The sequence below is a fragment of the Gymnoscopelus microlampas genome (assembly GCF_963454915.1).
Source record: "Gymnoscopelus microlampas genome assembly, chromosome: 14".
Lineage (NCBI taxonomy): Eukaryota > Metazoa > Chordata > Actinopteri > Myctophiformes > Myctophidae > Gymnoscopelus > Gymnoscopelus microlampas.
Window position 1 is genome coordinate 30,946,583 of NC_139951.1, and position 22,755 is coordinate 30,969,337.

General features: G+C 40.7%; 2 protein-coding genes across 7 annotated transcripts; both read left to right on the forward strand.

The window, feature by feature from the left end:
• The first annotated feature begins 1,475 nt into the window (after positions 1–1,475).
• cdk5rap3 (CDK5 regulatory subunit associated protein 3) lies at positions 1,476–8,847 on the forward strand. Of its 2 annotated transcripts, none has more exons than XM_084077632.1 (14): positions 1,476–1,616; positions 1,881–1,926; positions 2,475–2,606; positions 3,733–3,833; positions 4,001–4,049; positions 4,181–4,359; positions 4,500–4,636; positions 5,000–5,144; positions 5,768–5,869; positions 6,008–6,092; positions 7,045–7,133; positions 7,364–7,569; positions 8,016–8,187; positions 8,676–8,847. In XM_084077632.1, exons 1-14 carry the CDS (start codon positions 1,611–1,613, stop codon positions 8,739–8,741), a joined length of 1,515 nt encoding a protein of 504 aa, XP_083933758.1. In that variant the 5' UTR covers positions 1,476–1,610; the 3' UTR covers positions 8,742–8,847. The 2 variants fall into 2 exon arrangements, with proteins under 2 accessions (XP_083933758.1, XP_083933759.1); XM_084077633.1 differs by having other exon boundaries at positions 6,011–6,092.
• A 1,317-nt stretch (positions 8,848–10,164) lies between these two features.
• Positions 10,165–22,320, forward strand: nfe2l1b (nfe2 like bZIP transcription factor 1b). Of its 5 annotated transcripts, none has more exons than XM_084079353.1 (6): positions 10,165–10,342; positions 11,448–12,286; positions 12,981–13,202; positions 15,707–15,796; positions 16,510–16,668; positions 18,733–22,320. In XM_084079353.1, exons 2-6 carry the CDS (start codon positions 11,729–11,731, stop codon positions 20,107–20,109), a joined length of 2,406 nt encoding a protein of 801 aa, XP_083935479.1. In that variant the 5' UTR covers positions 10,165–10,342; positions 11,448–11,728; the 3' UTR covers positions 20,110–22,320. The 5 variants fall into 5 exon arrangements, with proteins under 5 accessions (XP_083935479.1, XP_083935483.1, XP_083935481.1 ...); XM_084079357.1 differs by having other exon boundaries at positions 13,014–13,202; XM_084079355.1 differs by lacking the exon at positions 10,165–10,342 and adding an exon at positions 10,741–10,853.
• The last annotated feature ends 435 nt before the right edge of the window (positions 22,321–22,755 follow it).

A 22,755-nucleotide genomic window follows, 5' to 3' on the forward strand; every position in this document is an offset into this window, starting at 1 on the left:
GGAATTTGGAACCTGAAAAAGCCATCACTGTGCATAGCACATCACATTATCCCATGGCTGTTATAAACTGTTCGCAATTAGTTTAAGCGTCCCTTTTACAAACAAGGAATGATGTTGACGACTTCGCTTTAAAAGATGGACCGGTATACAATGGCAGAGACAGAGGAAGAGAGGAGATGGAGAGAAAAAGGTGCTACTGTTGTTTTGCATCTGGTTGACGAATCACAGACAGTGAATGGATACGTCATTTGCAAGTTTGGGTGACATTCAAATAACCTGAGATTAGGATAGTTGATATACCTGTAGGCTATGTGAGGGTTTAATAGCAGTTTTGGAATGGAGTGGCTGACTGACCTGAGTGTCACAGTCTGTACCAGGCCAGCATTTATTGCTGGCCAAATGACATACACAAGATTTGTTCATGGTTGGATGCCAAGAGTGAGATTTATTATCACAATGGGAAATAACGGGAAGTCCCTCATATGAGGTCTGAGAAGCTGTTTTGACTGCAAGTAATATATATAGTGTGTGTGTGTGTGTGTGTGTGTGTGTGTGTGTGTGTGTGTGTGTGTGTGTGTGTGTGTGTGTGTGTGTGTGTGTGTGTGTGTGTGTGTGTGTGTGTGTGTGTGCGCGTGCGTGCGTGCGTGCGCGCGCGCGCGTGCGTGCGTGCGTGCATAATTTTTATTTATTAATTTCATGTTAAAAAAAACAATCAACAAAAGTTTGCGTATTTCTATTTAACTGTTGTGCACAGCAGAAATTGCTAGTGAAATAATGGATTGTACTGTAAAACGTTGTTAGTATAGTACAAATAACTGCAGCAACTGAATTCAAACGAAAAGACAACACAAATACTTCTGTTTAGAGCTAGCCCTGAAACAAGCGTCATGTGAACCATGGCTAGTTTAGAGCAGGTTTTGTAGTCTAGACCAGTGGTTACCAAACTTTTTTTTTAATTTTACGTCTCCCCGGGACCCAAACTACTGAAAATAGCAGATCTACAAGCTGAAAACGTTCTCTTTTTTATTTTAGTTCATGGAATTTCTTAGATATATTTATACTTAGATATATTTTTTAATTCATTTAAATTATCTTTTTTTGTGTTTAATTTATGGAAAAAAAATATTTTTGGGCAATCATAATAATATAAAACAAAATGTAAGAAACAAAAAAAGGGATATTTACTTGTGACCCACAAAAATCGGTCCGCGAACCACTATTGGGTCCCGACCCAGTGTTTGGGAAACAGTGGTCTAGACCTAATGAAAATGTAGTCACACGCCTAACAGTTTTTACCAGATTATTGACTAGAGTCTACTGCCCTCTACCGGTTGTCTTTAGACAATGCTAAAACTGCACTATTCACCAATAAGATGCTACTTTAGCATCGTACAATCTTATTTGTCACACACCACAAGGGTTCGAACATCGCCTCGCTCCATTGGCTCTCCTTCATGTAACGTGTCAAATCCATTGACAAGACGTGTGTTTTGTAAATACTGTGTGCCAGCTGGAGAGAAATATTTTAATTAAAAACTAAAAGAATACATGTGTTATTATGTATCTGTAAAAAGTTCGTTTTACGTTAATTGTGAACAACTGGAGAAACGATGGAGGTAAATTGAAACGCAGTTCCTCTCTTCCTTTGAACAGATAGTTATTTTAGTTAGTTTTCAGATAGCTAGCTAACATGCTAGCTAGGTCTATGCAATGTTACTTAGCACGTGAAGATAGTGTACAGGTTAAGATCCATGGTCAGTAGTATCTTACATTGCCGTTGCATTCTCCGATGGTGCTCCTTTTGCAGTTAAAGCACATGTGTGTTCTGTCATAGTTCATTTTGTCCTGCACAAAATGTTCAGAAATCTCTCTCTCCTCAGAATGTGCAAAGCCTTCCAATTGACATACAAACCAGCAAGCTACTGGGTAAGGCTTGGTTGTTCAATTGTTATCATATATATATATATATATATATACACACACACACACACACACACACACACACAGTTTTTGTTTGTCTTCCGTTTTACTGCTGTACTTTTTGCAAACTGTTAATAAAGTAATCAATCAATAACAAAATGACTTTTATATCATATTGTAATATCAGATTGTGATAAGTGCCTTCACTAAATATGTACTCTTCATCACATTTTTATAATGCCTATATAATAACTAAGTGGGTAAAAGCAAACAATTGAACAGCTAGAATAGTCCGAACAGGTAAGACATCACTTTACTGTAATGAAGCCTTTAAACCCAGGAAAAGACAACACGTATGCCAATGGTATTATTATTAATGACCGATCCGAAATCCCAGACATTATCTACTCTCATGATATCAACATAATAAAATTGTATTGCCCAGCCCTAGATGTAATCTGTTACATATTATTTATCCTTCAGCAGAAATACACATGATGTGGGAGACTTTCTCCTTTTAAAAGGGGTTAACAACAAATCCTCTTGCTCTGTAGATTGGCTTGTGGATCGACGACACTGTAACCTGAAATGGCAGAGTGCGGTCATGGCCATCAGAGAGAAGATCAAGGTTGCTATCCAGGACATGCCAGAGAATGAAGAAATCAAGGAGCTTCTCTCCGGCTCTTGTAAGTTTTTATCTTTGTTTTGTTCTTCAGGACTTCCTGGCTGCTGCTATTTTATAGCCAATGCTTTAGCCATAGCAAGAAATCGGCCCCCTATACCTTTTTGAAAAATGTATTAGAGGATAAACCCCTTGAGATGCATCATCTCGTCTTCCAGGGGGTCCTCAGACCTTGGATGACATTGAAAGATCCCACAAAATTAATGCTTCAATTTATGTAATATGTAAGTCACTTTGACCAAACAATCAGTCGAGTGAGCTGCAAACTGCAAAATAATACCCACTTTGATCGTATCGTATGTTACAGAAAAGGTTGTGTCACAGTCTGAGTAATAACAAATATTATAATAGAAGTTATGTTGTAAATTAAAAAAATGTTTTCATATTTGTGCACGTGCTATACAGTGCAATAACATACAGTGCATATTGGACTGACCAAAAACATTAAGTTACCTGGTTAGAACTGAACTGCCACCTTCTTGAACATGTATTGTACCTGAAAAGTTATTGTTTAACTCAAAGAAGTGGCCTTTGATAATCTGCCAGCTTCATAACTTGTCAGTAAGCTGCTCAAGCTGCTACAATATAAGAGCAGCTGTTAAAAACACATTGTTTGACTGGGTGGGCCCTGGACCACCATAAATATTCTAGTGGCACATTATTGTCCTTTTCGCTTTATTAGATAGTATACACAGTTGAGAGTGATAGTAAGTACACTTGTGGCCCATAGGTTAGGAGCCTAGCGTGAGGCATCTTGAACATGATGATGCCAGTATGTCGCAGAGACCTGCCCCCAATCCAACCCTTGATGCTTAGTGCCAAGCAGGGAAGCATTGGGTACCATTTTTATAGTCTTTGGTACGACTCCACCAGAGATTGAACCTCACTGTCTCAGAGCTGACACTGTAATCATAAGGCCACTGAACTGGGTAGAGTGATAGTAGTAAATAGATAGTATGATAATATAGTGACAGGGAAAAGACAAGAAAAGGGTTGGTTTTCATAGTCAAATCCACAATGTGTCGATAGATGGTGTGTTATAACCTACTGAATCCCCCCATTTCACTTTGTCTGGACTGGTTCTGTGATCAAGCACTCATGAACATGTGTGTTAATTTGTTTACCGCTAGACATCCACTACTTCCACTGTTTAAGGATAGTGGAGATTCTGAAGGGAACAGAGGCCTCCTCCAAGAACATATTTGGAAGGTACTCCTCTCAGAGGATGAAGGTGGGTAATTCTACTACGGTCTTTCAATCCCTCATGTGGCCAAAGCTCTGGATTCAGAATTACGAACCAGATTATTTGTGTAGGTTATTTTTAGTCTCATGTTCTAATGCTGGATTAGTTCTAATGGATATGACTTTCAAAATTGTCATCTTTATACATTGTTGCAGGACTGGCAGGAAATTATATCCCTCTACGAGGCAGATAATGTATACTTGGGTAAGTTAAAATACAGTTTCTGAACTGTGAGGAAAAAACCCAAACGGAAGTGGGCCAATGACTCAAACATAGAAACTATTGCATAAACAACAAATCATGCTTTGAAATACTTTTGTTGTGTTGTTGCCCAGTGGAGGTGGCCAGTTTGCTGAGTCGCATGGTGAGCTATGAAGGTCCAGCTATGAGGAAGCAGGTGGCCAAAGCCCAGCAACTGCAGCAGGAACTGAGCCGGCGGGAGGTGGACTGCCAGAACTCGTCTGCAGACCTGAGAGACCGCTACTACACTGCTTGTAAACAGTACGGCATCACAGTAAGTACAGTGTCATGCATTTATCAACTTTTCATGCCAGACATGTTTCTTCTAGAACCGTGTCTGGCAGAACATACTAGAATCTAGCAGGTGAGTGTCATTGTGAGGTGTCATTCATCACTGGACTGGTTCTCTGCTAGGGGGAGAATGTTGCTCGCGAGCTGCAGGCCCTGGTGAAAGATCTACCAACGGTTCTTGGGGAAGTTGGGAGGGACGCATCCAAGCTAGAGGAGCAAATCCAACTTTATACTGCTTTTACAAACTTTGTCTGTGAGTGGTGAGTATCAAATACTCATCGAACTATGGAAAGGACATTTTCATTATTTTCATTATTCTGAGGAGACTTTATAAGGAAAGTAAGCTTTTTGATAATTGAGAATCCTTTTTTCCACCCATTTATAATTTTACATTTTACAATGCAACATCAATGTGAAACTAAAATAAATGCAAGGACAACTCTGTCATAATTAAGTAATAATCTATTTATGGGGTTATGGGGGTATGAGGTCTTCCAGACATCGTTGTTATTGCAGTCCCGTGGGGAATGACATTTGATTTCATAACCATTATTTCGAACATGCAAATAAAAAAAAACAATAGTGTTTTCTTTCTCAAGACAAACCATTGATGTGATTTACAGGTCTGAGCCTGTGCTCCCCATGTTGACATTCTCTCAGAAGAGGGGGAACACTACATTCTATGAGTGGAGGACAGGGGAGATGCCAGCAGTCATAGAGAGACCTGTCATCGAGGAGGCACCTGCTGATACAATCACAGAGGAAACGGTTGGTCTCTCATCGCATGAGTATCGACACATTCACATCGACGTTATTAAACCCTGTCTTGTGTTATTAAAGGAGCATTTTAGGGGTGCCGATTACCTAGTGGTTAAGGCGTATACCACATACAAACTAATGCCTGACAGCGAGTCGCGGGTTTGATTCCCAAGCCTGACGACCTTTGCTGCATGTCTCTCTCCCTGTCTCTCCTCTGTTTCCTGTGTCATTCTCCACTGTATCTATCCAATAAACACAGAAAAATAAGTGCATTTTAATGTTCTAAGATTCTTTAACAAGATTGATGCACAGTACAGTGCTTGGCTTACAAATTAAGTTGAATGCCAGAGATCTTCCTCCCAAGTTTTCTATGGAAACAGCTTCTATGTTATTTATTTTATTATTTCTTTCTTTTCAATCTTTTGTCAACATAGCACAGCCCAAATATTTAGCAAGCGTCTCACTCTTGTTGGGATGATGTCTTTTTTTAGGATTGAGGATTGATCTCTTTTTCTTTCACTCTGACAAGACATTTACCAATATTAAGGTACATCATGTAGGCTAAATGTTCACAATCAACATTGGCATGATCTTTGTGATTCTTTTTTTTGGTCTTGGACTGGTTATTTTAGATTGACTGGGGAGACCTAGGCAGTGGGACAGAATCTCAAGAGGTGAATTTCGGGATCACAGTTGAGGATGGAGTGGACTGGGGCATTAGTCTGGACTCTGAGGTATGAACCACCAGGGTAATTCTTTTTTCATGTAACCAGCATGGTGAGAAAAAGATGTTCCCTTCACAATAATGGTTTATTAATACCTGGTATACCTCTTGCAAAATTGTCACATAAACATTTTTCTCTCTCCATCAGAAGGACCCAGGTGCTGGTGGTATCGATTGGGGAGACAGTGGAACAGCGCCAATAGAAATTGAAGTTGTAGATGTGGGCACAGACTGTAAGTAGCTTTTAGCTCACAATGCCTATGCTCATCCTAAACATATTTCGTCTCACCTTCTCTTATCCAGTGAATTGTTTCTTAAAGCCAACGTTCAGTAGTTTTATTATTTCCCCACTGTTTTATGTTTCCCAGTGCCAGCCTGTCATGCTGTACATTGATTTCAGAGCCACCAATGGACCATTTTTTGTAAATAAGTGCATTTTAAGGGCAAAGCTCAAAATGTTAAGCTCCTTGTGGAACATATTTGGCTTGTATGATTAGCTGTTCCCATTACCCCCAGAGGACTGGGACCCTGCAGCATTCAGTTTTCAGGGTTCCTTCAGTATTACAGACAAATGCTGTAATGCTACGGAGTTACCAGTGGGTGTCGCCATAAAAGACTACCTGAAATTAACGTTACACAGTATGACTTTAAAGAGGTGGTGCCATGGTTTTGCACTTTTTCTGTTTTTCATGTGTCTATGAGGTTGATAGAACTTCATTAAGTCCCCTGGTGGTGTTTTTATGGTGTTTTATGTCTTCTCTGACTATTTTGAGTTTCTACCTGGAGGCTGAAACCTTGAGGGTCAAACGTGCCAAAACAGCCATTTAGTGACATAGTAAAATTGTACCCTCCCCCTCATTATCATAACACAACAGGTGTGGGCATGAGGAGGAGGAGGGACTAGCACAGGTGGGTGGTGCTAAGGTGGTGGAGGAGGTGCTAAGGTGAGAACCAGGTATACTTAATGAACTGGAGGCGTGTCCACATAAAAACATAATTTTAACAATTTCTGTACACTTTTTTGAAAAAAATCTTCCTCCTAGTATAACCATAATCATAAAACAATACCTGATTATTATGTTTTAGGGGGGAAAAAAACACTGAAAATCACGGCACCCCGTCTTTAAAGACATACAGTACTACACAGTATGACTTTAAAGACATACTGTATGTCTCACCTCTTAGGTCCTGATGGTGTTGCAAAAGGTGAGGACGCCCTGACTATATTGGAAAACTCTCAGTTGCGCAGCCAATTCATTGATGAGCTAATGGAGGTAAGGAATACAGCCAAAACAAGTATGCAGTGCTCTAGTGTAAAATAACGGCATGGCATTTGGGTGAAACCACCAGGCATTTCTGAATATTTAACAGAATTATGTTATAATGTGTGACATTACAATTTAACACTCCTACAAACTGAATGTTGTGTGTGGACTATAAGTAGCTTTTAGCTCACCATGGCGATGCTCATCCTAAACGTTGTATTAAATGTGCATCTGTCCAGCTGGAGGTTTTCCTGAGCCAGCGACTGACTGAGATGAAAGAGGAGGCAGATGTAGTGGCCATTAGCCAGTTTCAGTTGGCCCCCATCGTCATCCAGGACCAGACGCGGCAGCATGTCCTAGAGATGCAGGCCATGGTGCTGGACCTCCTGGGTCGGCTGACCAACTTGAGGATGCAGCACCTCTTCATGATCCAGGCCTCACCAAGGTACGTCAGTCGACCCCTAGAACTAGATTAGGCAAGCCTAGTTCAGCCAGATGCGGAATACAACCAGCTGACTTCCCTCTTATTTGTGATCTAATCACTGTTCTGATCTTGTGACAGGGATGGTAATGAGAAGGTTAAGTCATCCTTTTGAAAACAAATCAAATCTGTTAAATTGTGAATGCATTTATCTCACTAATGTCAAATAGACCTATGAACTAACAAAGACCTTCTTACTAGGCTTGAATTCTCTGTCGGTGCAATTACTGTATCGGGCTGCTGGCTGTTTGCTATACACAGTGTGATTGATCGTCACGTATGCATGTTTCAACAATAGGGAGTCACATACCAACTGACTGTTATAGCCTTACTGTATGTCTTTTCTTGGATGTCATTGCCTTTTTTCTATATTCATAATTTGTTTTGCATTTCTTTTTGTGTCTGTCTAGGTATGTCGAACGTGTGTCTGAGATGCTGAGACAGAAAATGAAGCAGGCAGACATCTTAGTGCTGAAGCGTGCCACGCTGGCAGAGAAACGACAGGAGGCATTGGAGGAGCAGGCCAGGCTGGAGCCTCGTGTTGACCTTCTGGCAAGAAGCACCCGCGAACTCCAGAAACTGGTACAAGACTATTATGATTTTCATTATTTATTTATACTTACAGGGATGGCAGTGTTAGCAGGCCACTAGCCTGCAGCGAGTATTTGTCATTCCATGCTTGAGCTGTAAGTTATCCTTATTGGACAAAATGTTAATGGGGGGTTAATAAAAATGTCATTGTCTTACTGGATTAGAGCCCAATAAGCCCAAAACTCCATGTCTTACTCATTCTTGTGAGAACCAATATTAGCGTCAAGTGACAGTAAATTTAGAGAGATGAAAGTACTTAACACACTATAACATCTTTATGCCCTTTGCCTAAAGTATTATTGAGAATAAGTGTCTTATTACTAAGTAAAATATTTTTTCAATATACATTTTCAGTTGAAATTAATTCAAAAGAATGCTACTGAGCCTTTCCAGAAAGTAATATTACCATTATACATCTGACCGAAAATCGATATACCTAATATTTGTCACTGATCAGTCAATTGTCATTTGTTTTGCAGATTGAAGCGGACATTTCAAAGCGATACAACAACAGACCTGTCAACATAATGGGGGTCAATGTGTAGAGGTCAAGTCCAGTGGTAGTGTTTTGTCATTTTGTCATGATCTGTGTCACTATCCTGCTCCTAGATAAATAAATGTTTTATTTAATGTAAAGCCTCTGGGTGCTCCATTTAATTATGTCTGTGGATTCACAGCTGAAAGATAAACACTTTTGCTTAAAGCTGCACTATGTAACTTTCCTCTTATGCCAAATTTTGCTCATGTTACTTGTCAAACTTTATTAATTTTGTGTTGGAGGCAATTATTTTACTACTCCTTGTCAATACTCAGTTTCCCACAGAAGTCCTTGTGAAATAAGGACTCATATTAGTATTCCATATTTATGTCAGAAATAACAGATCTACAGTACTGTACATAGATGATCTACAACAAGCTTGCAAATCAGCTATTTTTGGCACAGGACATCGTCATACAACTAAATATAAAAAAGGTTTTAAGAATTGGAAAATGCACACCTCTATACCCACAGGCTATGATCCAGCACTACATGTCAGCTGCAGCTGCTGTGTCGTGCCATCCTGGTTGCTGCACACCACTCAGTCTCAACTCTTTTTCTTCCTGGACCCCCAGGGCAGAAAGGAACCACCTTCCAGTTAGAACAGTATAGTCAGCCTGTTAATTACCTCATTTAAATTAATATTTCACAATTGACACACTGAAGGCCTCTCCCAATATCTTCCTCTGTTGCTAAATCTAATATGAAAGAAGGGAAAGTCACCTATTTCTCTCCTGTGTGTATTTCTTTTGATAGTACTTCTGTACACAATCACTCAAGGGTGACAAATCATCTACTTCATCTATTGTCAGGGAACTACCATGGTTCTGACTTGTGACGTGTCACCTACTACTAGTTGTCCAAAGGATTGGCATGCTCAACTCACAGGCTTAGATTACAAAAGGAACATCCATACATTTCAAAGCTTTAATGTATTGCAGCTGCAAAGCAGCTTTGAAACATATATTTTGAGCACAGATGTATCATGTTCCTTTTGTGATTATCCTACTAAGTTGTTGCAGTGTTGTGTATTGTGTTCTTGGAATTCAAGTTAATTCTCCTTTTGTAAATCACTTCAGCATCAAACTAATTTAAAATGTAATTTGCTCCTAATGAGTAATGACTAGTACTAATACTCTTATAGAAAGAATTGAGAATTACCATGTTAATGTCTTCAAACTTTAAATAACTGCCCAACTGCACATGTTTTTATGTGATTATGATCAATGATATTCAACCAGTATTATATTATTTAAAGGAGGGGAGTCATATCCAAAAATATATGTAACATTTCTAGGGCCCCCTGTCTGTTACATAACAGTGTTTATTATTATCCAGGGAGTTTTGTGCGTGATGAAAGCTCGTGACTAGAATGTTCTACGCATGCTCAGTGTGAAAGCGTGGTTTTTGTGTCAAGCGGCGCTGCTAGGCTAGGCTAACTAGCTAGCAATTTTGCAAGTCATGGTGGGCCATTCAGTGAGGAAAGGCTGGAGAATGAAATGTTGACCTGCTCCGTGGAGCTTTTAATAAAGCCGTTGTCTTTTTTAATGATGGTCTTAGGGGTGGTGGACTTGTGGGCATGAAGACACATTTACAAAGCCGTCATGTGTAAGTATTAAAAGTAGAGGTTTTCAATGGAAACGTCTCGATAGCCGGCTCGCATCGGTTATTATGACAGCTGAGCTGCAGTGTAGCTAACGTTAGCTGCCTCTTTGACAACATGGACCGTGCTTATGGACAACTTAAGGCCGACAACGTTATTTATAAGTGATCGGGACTTTACACATTTGAAAGTTTATCAGTAAATAATTGTCTAATAAAGCAAACACATGCATATAGGCTTTGCGGTCCGTATTTATACGTCTTCCTCGTTTTTTAATCCCACTGTTGTCTCTTTGCAATTGGCCGAATTTTGCTGGGATCCTGGGCCGTCATCGTGTTTCTGGGCTCCGATTGGACGTCCCGGCTGTCAGTCACATTTCCCCCACCTGTTGCTAGGGAGATTGTTGATGCTAGCCACGGCGGAAGTAGTAGTCGGCCAAAATTATACCTGTCACTTTTTGAGAGAACTTCCAACAATTTTGCGCGTTAACAGATGTGGCAACAAAACACATGAGTGGTAATGTATGTTGTATAATAAGGCTGATGCGTTAGACTCATGGATTTCCTTAAGTGTTGGTTAAACTAGCGATAGTAGGATAAAAGACACAGGCGCAGTTGTTGTGAGGAGGGAGGAACCCTCTGCCAGCCAGCCAGCAGTGTGTGTTCGGCTAGGTAGCGAGCTGTCCAGACTCCCTCATTCACCTTCAGCAAGCATGCATGCACTACAGTACAGATAGGTGGTTGGCCCGTCTGGGGTGGGGTGATGATGCCTTGTAGGTCTGTGTCTTCATCATTTGGTTTGCTAAAATAATCCAATATTTAGACTAAAAAAGGCGTTGAACTGTACTGTACGAAGCACCGTACGGACCGTCATCAGTTCTCTGGTCTTGGGAGGATGCGGTGGATGGTTGATGTAGCTAGCAAGTGTCGCTCTCTCTCTCTCTCTCTCTTGTGTTATTAATACAACTATTTGGTGGCTAAGACTTATACGTGCTGTAGAATTGAAAGAATGGGCCACAACTGGAGTAAGTTTTTCCGTGATCTTTGTACCACAGTAATAACATGTCCTGTGTATCACAGCAATAACTTGTGCTTTCTTGGCTTTTCTCAGGCATGGGAGGATGAGGATCATATGAAGATCAATGCTTTTGGACGATTACTGGACTGTCAACAAAGTGGATCGAATACACTTTTGGATCTTAATCCCACTTAAAACTAACTGAACACGTAACATAAAGCCAAGGACCCTCTTCCTAAACCATTTTCACTAATTTCATACTTTAATGTCTTTATCTCAGCCTTGCAGTATAAGTAGTGAACTTTTGCTGCATTGTAGTTTGCCCCATTTTCATTTTTGTTTTTTACTTTCACTTTTTGTTCCTTTGTAAAGAAATGCTTTACCTGAAAAAGTACTTCACAGAGGGCCTGATTCAGTTCACCATCCTTCTGAGTCTCCTTGGGGTGCGGGTGGACGTTGACACCTACCTAAGCAGTCAGCTGCCCCCACTGAGAGAGATCATCCTGGGCCCGAGCTCAGCCTACACCCAGACCCAGTTTCACAACCTGCGCAACACGCTGGACGGCTATGGCATCCATCCCAAGAGTGTGGACCTCGACCATTTCTTTACTACCCGCCGGCTGTTGAACCAGGTGCGCCAGCTGGATCGCCTCTCCGTGCCCAGTCCAGAGCTCAGCACCTGGCTGGTGCACCGTGACACAGAGACTGTGGTTTCTGCAGCCAGCCAGTCCAGCCCCAGCATTACCCTGGACAATGGGGCCAGCCTAGAGGACGTGGACAACCCTGACGCTACCCCGGCCATGAGGGGAGGAGGTGGAGCACCTGAATCCACCTACAACCTGAATGAAGCGGACGGCAGCCTGGGAGCCGTGGCCCCCGAGGGCTCCCAGGAGCAGGGCAACAGGGACGGCAACGATGACCTCACCAAAGAGGTACTGGAGCACGACCTCACATTTACTCTGCCCAACACCAGCACAAGTAGAGGTCCCAAGCACTTGTTGTTTTGAGTGACAAATGAATGGAACCAGTGGGAATTGTCTAATTTGGGTGTCAAAGTATTTTTTGAGTTGAGTAGCAGAAAAGCATTCAATTCAATGCTTTCTTTAATAACACACTAGTTACTTACTGGTTACTTAATGTAAGTATTTTGCTGTGCATTTGTTGTATAATTCATCTAGACTTCTTCAATTACAGTTCCTTTTGCTTATCATGTGCTTTCTTCAACACTGTCACAGGTTTGGCACAGAGATGTAATGCATTTATTCGTCACACTAAGCCATTGTAAAGTCATGTAGGCCTACCGGCTGTGATTTGGGGTCACATGACCACCATGGCTAAGAGGTTATGCTATGGTTGCATCATCTGACCAGAATTCTGTTACATGATCTGCCAGTCTGTGGTGCTAAAAGAATACTGTAATGGAGGAATATTAATATACAGTCATCTTGTTGAAGAAAACAAACAACTTATAAAGCAAATCCTCATCTTGGCCAAAATTATGAGAATTTAATTTACACTTTTAAGTTGGCTGAAATGATTATCTACTCACCTTTAGTAGGCTTAGTTCTATCACTTGTCTTTGTATTCCCAACATTTATTTATTGAGGCAGTGTGTTTATTTTCCAGGACATTGATTTGATTGACATCCTGTGGCGACAGGATATTGACCTTGGCGCTGGACGAGAAGTGTTCAACTACAGCAACCGACAGAAGGGGAGCGAGGAGGAGAAACCCAGCCCACAGGAGAGCAAGGAAAGGACAGAGGCACAGGAAAGCTGGAGGAACGGAGTGAACCTACAGGGGGCTCAGCCGGTAGATGGGGAGACAGGAGAGAGCATTCCAGAGCAGGTTGGTTGCCTGAAGAGACTTCCATGTAAGAGCATCCACTGAGTATCCTCCAGTTAAATTTCAAAATAAAAAAATAAGAAATAAGCATCACTTCCAGGCCATAGTATGTGTGTTGTTGAGGAAGACAATTGTAATTAGACATTTACAGTTATAAATATGATATGATTTAGATTTCCCTCCACAAGTGGTGACAGCCTTAACACACATAAGCCTTATATACTTTGTCTTACGACAAACAACGATTCTACATGTCACGACACAACACTTGCTTGTAGGTCTGTTTTTTTTGTTTTGTTATTTTTTCAATTAAAAACCCTAACCCATGCCCATAAATAAAGATGACAGTGTTAAGTGGTTAAAAGCCCTCAGAGTTATTCTTGCTTGAAGACATTCCAGGGCCATCCAGTTGGTAACCTAGATTAGCATCTTGTCCGGGGATATAGTGGTAAATTAAACCTCATCATACTACAGACAGACGAACCCCTTCATTCTAGTTTGACAAAGTCACACTTTCACTTGCCAATAATCTGAACTGCCTTGACATTTGTAGCACTGTGTTAGGTGGAAAAAATACCTAAAAGCCATACTTGCGTAAAAGAGAGATATCACACTAGAAAATGACTGGTAAAAGTGAAAGATGCCAATTAGAATTAGGGTTTGACCCCCGGTCCGCCCAGTCTGTGTCAAAGTGTCCCTGAGCAAGACACTTAACCCCTAACTGTTCCCTGGGCACTGTATTAATAGCACCTACTGCTCCTTATAGTTAGGATGGGTAAATGCAGAGGACAAATTTCACGTGTGTGCAAAATGTATACAGTGACAAAAATACACTAAAGGAGTGGGCACTAAATACTGATAATTATATTTAAGACTGACTGCAAAAGACTGATAACTAAGACACGGCTTTACAAACTGACACAGCTAAACAAACAATTATAAACATTAGTGTAACCAGTAACGTAAACTTGAATCAGTACTGCCTTGTTGCAGTGTGCAATGGAGAGTTTGAATCGGAGAGTTAAAGAAATCTAAACATGTTGGCAACATGTTGCGAGTACTAATTCAGTCAGTGGACCACCCGCCCCCATCGCTGTGATTGACTGAGAAGCACCCAACCCCTATTTCTCTAGGAAATACGTCCCATATATGGTCGCGAAAAGCCATTTCAGCTGGTCTTACTGGAAAACATAACAATTCCACATTCAAACCAGGGTCAGCCTTGTGGACTATAGCCTTATTTATAGGGGGTATGCATGCACAGACAGAAGTCTGTCTGTTTTAATTATAACAGCATTTATTTTAATATTAGATGATTATTAACAGCATTTATTCTTCTCTGTGATCCACTGGGGCGCCCTGGAGCATCTGTATTTTTCACGGTATTGAAAATCATACCTTCTGTATTTCTAAATACCGGTACCCTAGTATACCTTGATACTGCCCAAGCCTAATCAAAAGTAATCATCTGATATTAAATGTACTTAAGAATAATACTTAAAATACTGTTAATTATTAAAACAGACAGACTTCTCTCTCTCTCTCTCTCTTTCTGAGCTTTATGAATCTGTATTGTACCCGGATTACAGATGAAAGTGCTCAAATTAACAGAAATGAAATTTGAGGGCGAATTTGAGAATGCTGAAATGTCATTCCCTCATGGTGGCAGACAACATTTCAGCACATAAGAATTAATCCTCACTTCAATGAATTTAAACATACTGTGTATGGTAGACACAGAAGACACAAATAAACAAAATCAAGTAAAATAAAGATCCTTTGAAAAAGTACTTAAGTAAAGGAGTGATGTAGTTTTACTTAAAGGGCAAGAACACTTTGGTTTGGTAGAGGTTTGGGTTGTATAGTTACCTTGCCATGATGATGTAACGTGGGCAAGAAGGTGGGCAAGAAATCCAAAAATAATTGCTCAATTGACTAGAAATTGATCATTCAAAATATGTTCCTCATACAATGAGGAAGTCATTGACTTCCTCATTGTACAGTAAAGAGGCTCAGGAGGAGCTCTTTTAGCCAGTAAACAAACGCAAACAAAGCTGATTCTGACAAAAAAGAACATCACCAAACCCCGGTACTATTGTTTTTTTTATATATATATATATATATATATATATATATATATATATATATATATATATATATATATATATATATATATATATATATATATATATCAACCTCCTGCTGATTTTACTATTTGAAGATCTGGATCCTGTCTGGGTTTTCTTCCTAATAAATAGCAAAACGTATGCAAGAAAAACTAAAACAGTGGTTTTAACGTAGATGATGTAAGTAGATGCAGTACTAACAAGCAGATGTGTATAAAAGTGCTTAACCTTTTAACTAGAAACTTTTTGTTTTAAACAAAAAATATCACCGTTAAGATATTATGCCTTTTAGTATGCCATTACTGTTTATCTCAAACACAATACTGAGTCCTCTAAATACGTCATTAGTCATCTTAGACCTGTCCTTTATTGTTCCCACAGCTGACAGGCAATGGCTCCCAAACATCACTATCACTCCAAGAATGTCTGAGGCTGTTGGAGGCCACCTTCCCGTTTGGAGAGGAGGCAGAGGTAAAGGCCTTATGTTGGTTCAAGTTACTATCCATGACTGTAATGGAATCGATCACTACGGCAAGAAAAATATACACATACACAGTACAGTCCTCACCTTTACACTCTCAGGGTTAGATTAACACAGCTCAGGGCTCTCCACACTGTAGATTTAAAGGTAGGGTAAGTGATTTTCTTTGGTTAAAATAAGTGTTGAATAGCTCTATATTCTGATAGTACTCATTGCTATAGAGTTCAGTAAAAGGAGTCTCCTTGTCTCCCCAGCTCTTTATAAAACAGAAAATGCATTTTCGTTTCAGTTTCATATCCAATTTTATCCAATCAGGATAGAGAACTCAATCAGGATATAGATTAAACAAGTGAAATTGGAAGTGATGACACTAAGAAATGAGCATGCAAAATTAGAACTGGAACACTATAAAAAATAAAGCTTTAAAAAAAAAAAAACTTTCTCCTGATTGGTTGAGATTTTGACACCTACCGGAAAATGTATTTTCTGTTTATTAAAGAGCTGGAGAGACATGGAGACTCCTGTTACTGAACAAACACTGTATAGTAATGAGTACTATCAGAATATAGTGCTTTAACCTTTTAACAAAATACTTTTTGTTTTAACCCAAAAATATCACTTACCCTACCTTTAACTACAGTGTGGTGGAAAGTCATGTTTTGTTGCCGTGTTTGTCCTAATGTTAGTGAATGGCCTTCATTAGTTTCCAGCTCCAGTGGTCACCCCAGAGATTGGTGTCCCCAATGAAGAAGCTCCCTCTACATCTCAGGGCCTCCCTCTTGCTCCACCACTGCCCCAGCCAGAACCACAGCTGGACTTAGAGCAGCAGTGGCAGGACATCATGGCTATCATGGAGCTGCAGGTATGTGTCATGTCTCAGTGAAGGACTGGGGTCAATTCATCTTCTGGTCAAAATGGTAGTCTTACATCTTTTTACCCGCTTGCTGAAAGCTGGCGGGTCTATATTCACTCTGACCCGACATATTTCCGACATGTATTGGACACTTTTTTTGCGTGATTGCCTGTCGTTTAAGCCAATGGGATACGTTCCCATACTCTGAACGGCCGGCCTCGTCCTCCCAAGCTATGGGACTAGACACGCCTCTGACTGCCCATGAAGATAGTCTTCTAGGGCTGGCTGATTTTCCAGAAGAGCTGAAATGAGCAATGAGCAAATGAAAAAAAACGTCTAAAATATTCTAAACCCACTATAGCAATCTGGTAATATCAGGCTACATATCACTTAAATGTCAGAGCTTAACTCGGCATGTAAATATGATATAAATGTGTTAATGTGAAGTGGATTCCTTCCAGCGCTAGCCGATTTTGGCTAATAGTAACAGCAACTAACTAACAGTTTTTAGCCAAACGCGGTCATGTCCGCTCTCCATTAGTTCTCGACGCAAGTCGCGTTATTACACCCGTAATTTTCATGTATTGTACATCCCACAATAAAATGTATTAACCATGTTATGGTGCTGTAATGTCTTTATATTTTCGCAACATAATACTGTCTTTCACACGGGAAAAAAACATCACTTCCGCATTTTCTTCTTCGCTGGTCTAAACAAAGACACGGTTGCCAGATTTATGAGAGAGAAATAAGCAACCAGGTCAATGAAAACAAGCCAAATATTTAAGTGACTATTAGGCTACATGAGCACTTTAAACCTATATGCATCGGCTATTTGAAAATAGACTATTTGGAAGTAGCCGATCTACAAGCTCACAACAAAATAATAACAAATAAAAAGCAACTACCAATATTTACAAGCAACTTTACAGAACACGAGGTCGCTTAAAATTAGTACACATGGCAACACTGTGTGTGTGTGTGTGTGTGTGTGTGTGTGTGTGAGAATGAAAAGCAAGCGCCGAAACAAGCGTTTTTTTCCCAAACAAACACATTTACACTTGCGTGTGTGTCACCTACATTGTCAATCTATATACCATTTTATAGGTACGTGCCTTGTGATTAAAATGATGCAAACCATTCCAAGATTGATGATGCTTTTAGCATCAAAACTGACGCTAAAATCAGCGTGTTTCATGCTTCATTAAAATAGCAGATCTACAAGCTCACAACGCGTCGCCGCCTTGTGTGCTTGTAGATCTGCTCTTTTTCATTTTTTATTGAATACTTGAATTAGAAAAGACATTAATGAAACCAAATGGACCCATTTGGGTATTTTGTTCATGTAAGCCAGTAGTGGAAAGGGCAAACTTGCATGAAATTAAAAGACACGTTGTGAGCTTCACTTTTATAAAGGCTATGTGGTATCTGAAACCCACAGACTTCACTATGGTCTGGTAAAGGTTCTACTGCACTTTTCGTTAGAAAAACACACACACACACACACACACACACACACACTTTATATTGGTAGCCAACCGATGAACCTCTCTGTGGAGTCCTTTCGGTTGCATTGGAATGGCTGACATTTCATTTTAAAGACCACTTTTACATTTTGTGCTGCAGATTGGGGCAAAAAAAGCCTGCCGCAAGCGGGGATATTATGACTTGTCATATCTTGTTTTAATCTGAGGAACACATTAATAATGTATAAGAATTATTAATTACTTATTACTAATTAATGATCAGCCTTTTCATTCAAATTCTTTATGGCAAAAAGTTGTACAAGAATATCCACTGTAACTGTTTGAATCGAATGTTAATTAAATACATAGGACTGTCAGTTTTTCCATCCCTTACATTGATTACCCTTACTGGTTTTGGTGGAAATGTCTTTAGAGTCGAACACACTTAAGTAGGAACATATCAAACCTCTCATTATACTTGAGTAATACTGAATATTTAAATGGGGGAACATTTTTAGTACCAACTTGAATATTAATGCCTTAATATTGGGGAAGTGTTTATACTGTATATGATCACTAAACCAAATCATTGTGTTTTACTTTGAAGGCAATGGAGGTCAACAACACCTCTAACACCAGTGCCAGCAGTGTTAATGGCACTAGTGCGCCAGTGGACCCCAATACCATGGGAAGTTTTGGACTTTCTTCTCGCTCCACACTTATAAACCAGGACGTCAGCCTTCACCAAGCCTCACTCCCCAGCTGCAGCCAAGACTTCCCCACACTATTCAACCCACAGCTGGATCCCATCAGCAGCACCCCCAGGCCTGCCATGCTCAGACTGTCGTCCAGCAACTCCTCCAACGTCAACTCTACATTTGGATCCACCAACCTGACCGGCCTCTTTCTCCCGCCGCTCATGAACAGCACCAGTAACAACGTCACCGCCGCCCCCATACTGCCTGATCCCTTCAGTACATTGCTGGAGGAGTCCATGCTGGACGAGATCAGCCTGCTGGACCTTGCCATGGAGGAGGGCTTCAGCCAGGCTCAGGCCTCCCAGCTTGAGGATGAGTTGGACTCTGATTCGGGTCTCTCTCTGGACTCCAGCCACAGCCCAGCCTCCCCGAGTAGCTCAGAGACTTCCTGCTCCTCCGCAGCATCCTCCTCTTCCACCTCTGCAACCTTCTCAGAGGAAGGAGCCGTGGGCTACAGCACTGACAGTGAGGTGACCACCGCAGAGACAGAAGAAGGTGCCGTTGGGGGCTACCAGCCTGGCTATAGTAAACTCTGCCGTATGAGCTATCAGGACCCCTCCCAGTTCCATGGTCTGCCTCAGCTGGATAACATCAGCCACAATCACACCTACAATCTGCCCCTTTCCTCCCCCTTCTCTGAACACCCGGAGCTCCCCATCTCGTCCAGCAAGAAAACCGTCCGTGACAAACATCACTCTAAGTTCCAGCCCGCACAGGACCTGCTGGACAAGCAGTCCAGCCGTGACGAGCGTCGGGCACGGTCCATGAAGATCCCGTTCTCCAACGAAAAGATCATCAACCTACCCGTGGAGGAGTTTAACGAGCTCCTGGCCAAGCACCACCTGAGCGAAGGCCAGTTGGCCCTTATTCGTGACATCCGCCGCCGCGGGAAAAACAAGATGGCAGCCCAGAACTGTCGCAAGCGCAAGCTAGACACCATCCTCAACTTGGAGCAGGGCGTCCATGACCTGCGGCGGGACAAGGCCCGCCTGCTGAAGGAGAAGATGGAGTTCATCCGCTCCATTCGGCAGATGAAGCAGAAGATGCAGAGCGTCTATCAGGAGGTGTTCGCCCAGCTGAGGGATGAGGAGGGCCGGCCCTACCCGCCCAGCGAGTACTCCCTCCAGTACAGCTCTGACGGCAGCGTACTCGTCATGCCCCGGAACATGGCAGCTGCCGAGCAGAACCGCAAGCCAGAGAAAAAACAAAAGGACAAGAAGAAGTGAGGATAGGCGGGGAGAGCTGCTGTTAATTCTTTCAATTTGCTAAATCAATAAGAAAGATTTCTGCAGTTGCAAGAGAGATGTCCTTTTTTTCTTTGAGAAGATTCTGGTGAGAAGAAAAATAGCGTTGTCGACTACTCTTCCTGCATTAGTTTTTTTTCCCCCACACACTTTTCTTTGTGTTCCTGCATTTTTTCCTGGATACAACTTTGAAAACAGAAGAAGCTCTTCATTTGAGTACTGATATTTCATTACTTTGGTGAAAAAAGGAACAAACAAGGAAACAGAAGGGTATGAAAGGACTTGAATGAGCTATTTGAAGAAAAGAAAAGAAAAAGATGGGCTCTAGATCCTTTGGCACCGATCCATAGAGATGGAAGTCGTTGTCCAGTCAAGTGAAGGGACTGTCAAGAGAAATGGGAGTATAAAAGACAGACATTGTGAGCAAAATATGGCTGGAACACCTATGCATTGGTCAAGTTTAAAAATGGACTGTTAGATCACCTTGCACCCTGGAAACTTGCCAGCGATCTTCAGTCACTGAGGCTTGTAAAGTTCCAAAACCTTGTTTAGGCACAGAAGGAGCATCTACAGCTTCTGAGAGTTTAGATACCAAAGGCTAAAAATGAAGTCCATTTTAGGAAATGCCATTTTAACACCAATACTAACCAAAGGTTGTATGGTGCACTTCACCTGCTCTCTAGGCAACGATCTAAAAGCTCCAACGCCACACTCTAAATGCAGTGTTTACATTGCAAAAGTCCTAATGATTTTCTTGTTTGTTTTTGACTCAAAGAAAATGTAAATGACTTTGAGTTTAGAGGGCCTACAAAGATTGGGATTTGATGTGCGTACAAGTAAGATGCTGGAGCGAGAAATAGGCAGTGGTTGAGCGTGTATTCTTGGGCTGGCCGTTGACGAGAGGCCTAGAAGTGGGAGATTGACAAGAAGAGCAGATGGACATTTTAGGAAGGAGGCACACCGCATTAGAAACCGTATCGGCTTCCGTATACTAATACATAGCACTGTAATTTGTCTTTCAAAGGCTTGGCTATATGCATTTCGCTGTGTCTCTTTTGCTATTCCTCTGCTGCAGGTTTTAAGACAGAATATGCGATTGGCGAGGCTCTCAAAATGTTCATAATCTATAGTATAAGCAAAGTTATAGGTCTATCCACATCAGCATTATATAAAGAGGCTACACCCCCTTTTTGTTGATCTGAACTCTTTGTGCTGAGCCTGTAATCACATTTTAGGAATGCAAATGGTTGAAGGAATACAAAACACTAACTGATGGGCTAGCAACTATAGATTGTACTGTATGAAGACTACTGGATCTTGATTGACATCATGTGTTGCGATCTGGTTTGTTCTCTTTGATGGTGACTGGGTTCTAAGCAATGTTGTAGCAATGCCCATGAAAGTAACTTATTTGCCAATATCATCCTACTGATAGTTACCAGAGGCAATTGAAGATTCAGTCGATTTTTAACTGCTGAAAGCCAAGCTGTTGGCTGAAATATTTAAGTCAAAACTTTTGTGTTGCTAAAGAAGTAAGCCAAGTAATTATTTAAATGAGTGAACTGACAAACAACAGAATGTGTGTGGTGGACACTTTGTTTTGAATGCCTTTATTTCACAAGCACATATCTTGAATTAAAGGTTTTGAGAATTAATTACTTTTCTCAAAGTAGAAGTGCTATTACTCGTTTTGTGTTTTTGAATGAAGTCTGTCAGTAAATGTATGTTACCCCACTGGAATAATTAGGCCGTTTGCAGCTCAGACAGCTGTTGAGTTGATTTAACATTTGAGAAAGTGGCTGAAAAATGAAAATTTGCAGCATTAAAATAAGATCTGTCATACATTTCAGTTTTGAAAGGAGACATTGTGTTATTAAAAGTCCTGTAATTCGGCATGGTATTCAGGCATGGATCTCAGTTCAATTGGGAACATTAATTTCAGTGCAATACCAAGTAAGTTACTAATACTACTGTACTACCATCTTAGTGCACTGCTTTGTCTGTCTAATGTAAATATTTCCATGTTTACTGTTTGTCATTTTTTCTGTCGTTTGTCCAATCAATGTCTCCAACTTCTCACACCCTGCTTTCAGTTTGGATGTATTTTTCCCTCCTAGTTTTAATTTGAATTATTTGCTGGCAATCTGGGATTGTTTTTATTGATTAATAAAGTGTTTTTATTTTCAACTGTGACTCTGTTTGGGTGTCATTAATAATTAACTTTACATAGTGTGTATAATATAACTCAGTTATTCACCTGTAAACTTAAAATTTAAATTTTGGCAACTATTCTTTGAGACACACAAGGATTCTGCCATTGTCTTAGAGTTTCAAACATGGGTTTAGCATTGCGTATGTGAGATGGATCGTATACAGTGATCTTTTTCTGTCCTAGCTCAAAACTATGGTTACGTATTGTAGTGCAGGGACCTGCAACAAACAGCATCTTTCTCTTCCCCTATTCACACATTCAAAGTCGTGATGTCACTGTAGCTGAAATAATATATTGTTAATAGGGGTAAGCCCTAACAAGTCTGTAAATGATGTGTGGTTCAACTCTCACCGGGAGCCTATTTCACGAAAGCAGAATTAGGGGTTAAGCCTGGATTTAACACCTATCCATCGCTA

Coding starts and splice junctions, on each gene's coding strand:
- cdk5rap3 (XM_084077632.1), top strand. Junction 4,360..4,499: donor GTAAACAGTACGGCATCACA/GTAAGTACAGTG, acceptor GTTCTCTGCTAG/GGGGAGAATGTTGCTCGCGA. Junction 4,637..4,999: donor ACAAACTTTGTCTGTGAGTG/GTGAGTATCAAA, acceptor TGTGATTTACAG/GTCTGAGCCTGTGCTCCCCA.
- nfe2l1b (XM_084079353.1), top strand. CDS start 11,729: ATGCTTTACCTGAAAAAGTACTTCACAGAGGGCCTGATTCAGTTCACC. Junction 13,203..15,706: donor GAGAGAGCATTCCAGAGCAG/GTTGGTTGCCTG, acceptor TTGTTCCCACAG/CTGACAGGCAATGGCTCCCA. Junction 15,797..16,509: donor CGTTTGGAGAGGAGGCAGAG/GTAAAGGCCTTA, acceptor GGCCTTCATTAG/TTTCCAGCTCCAGTGGTCAC.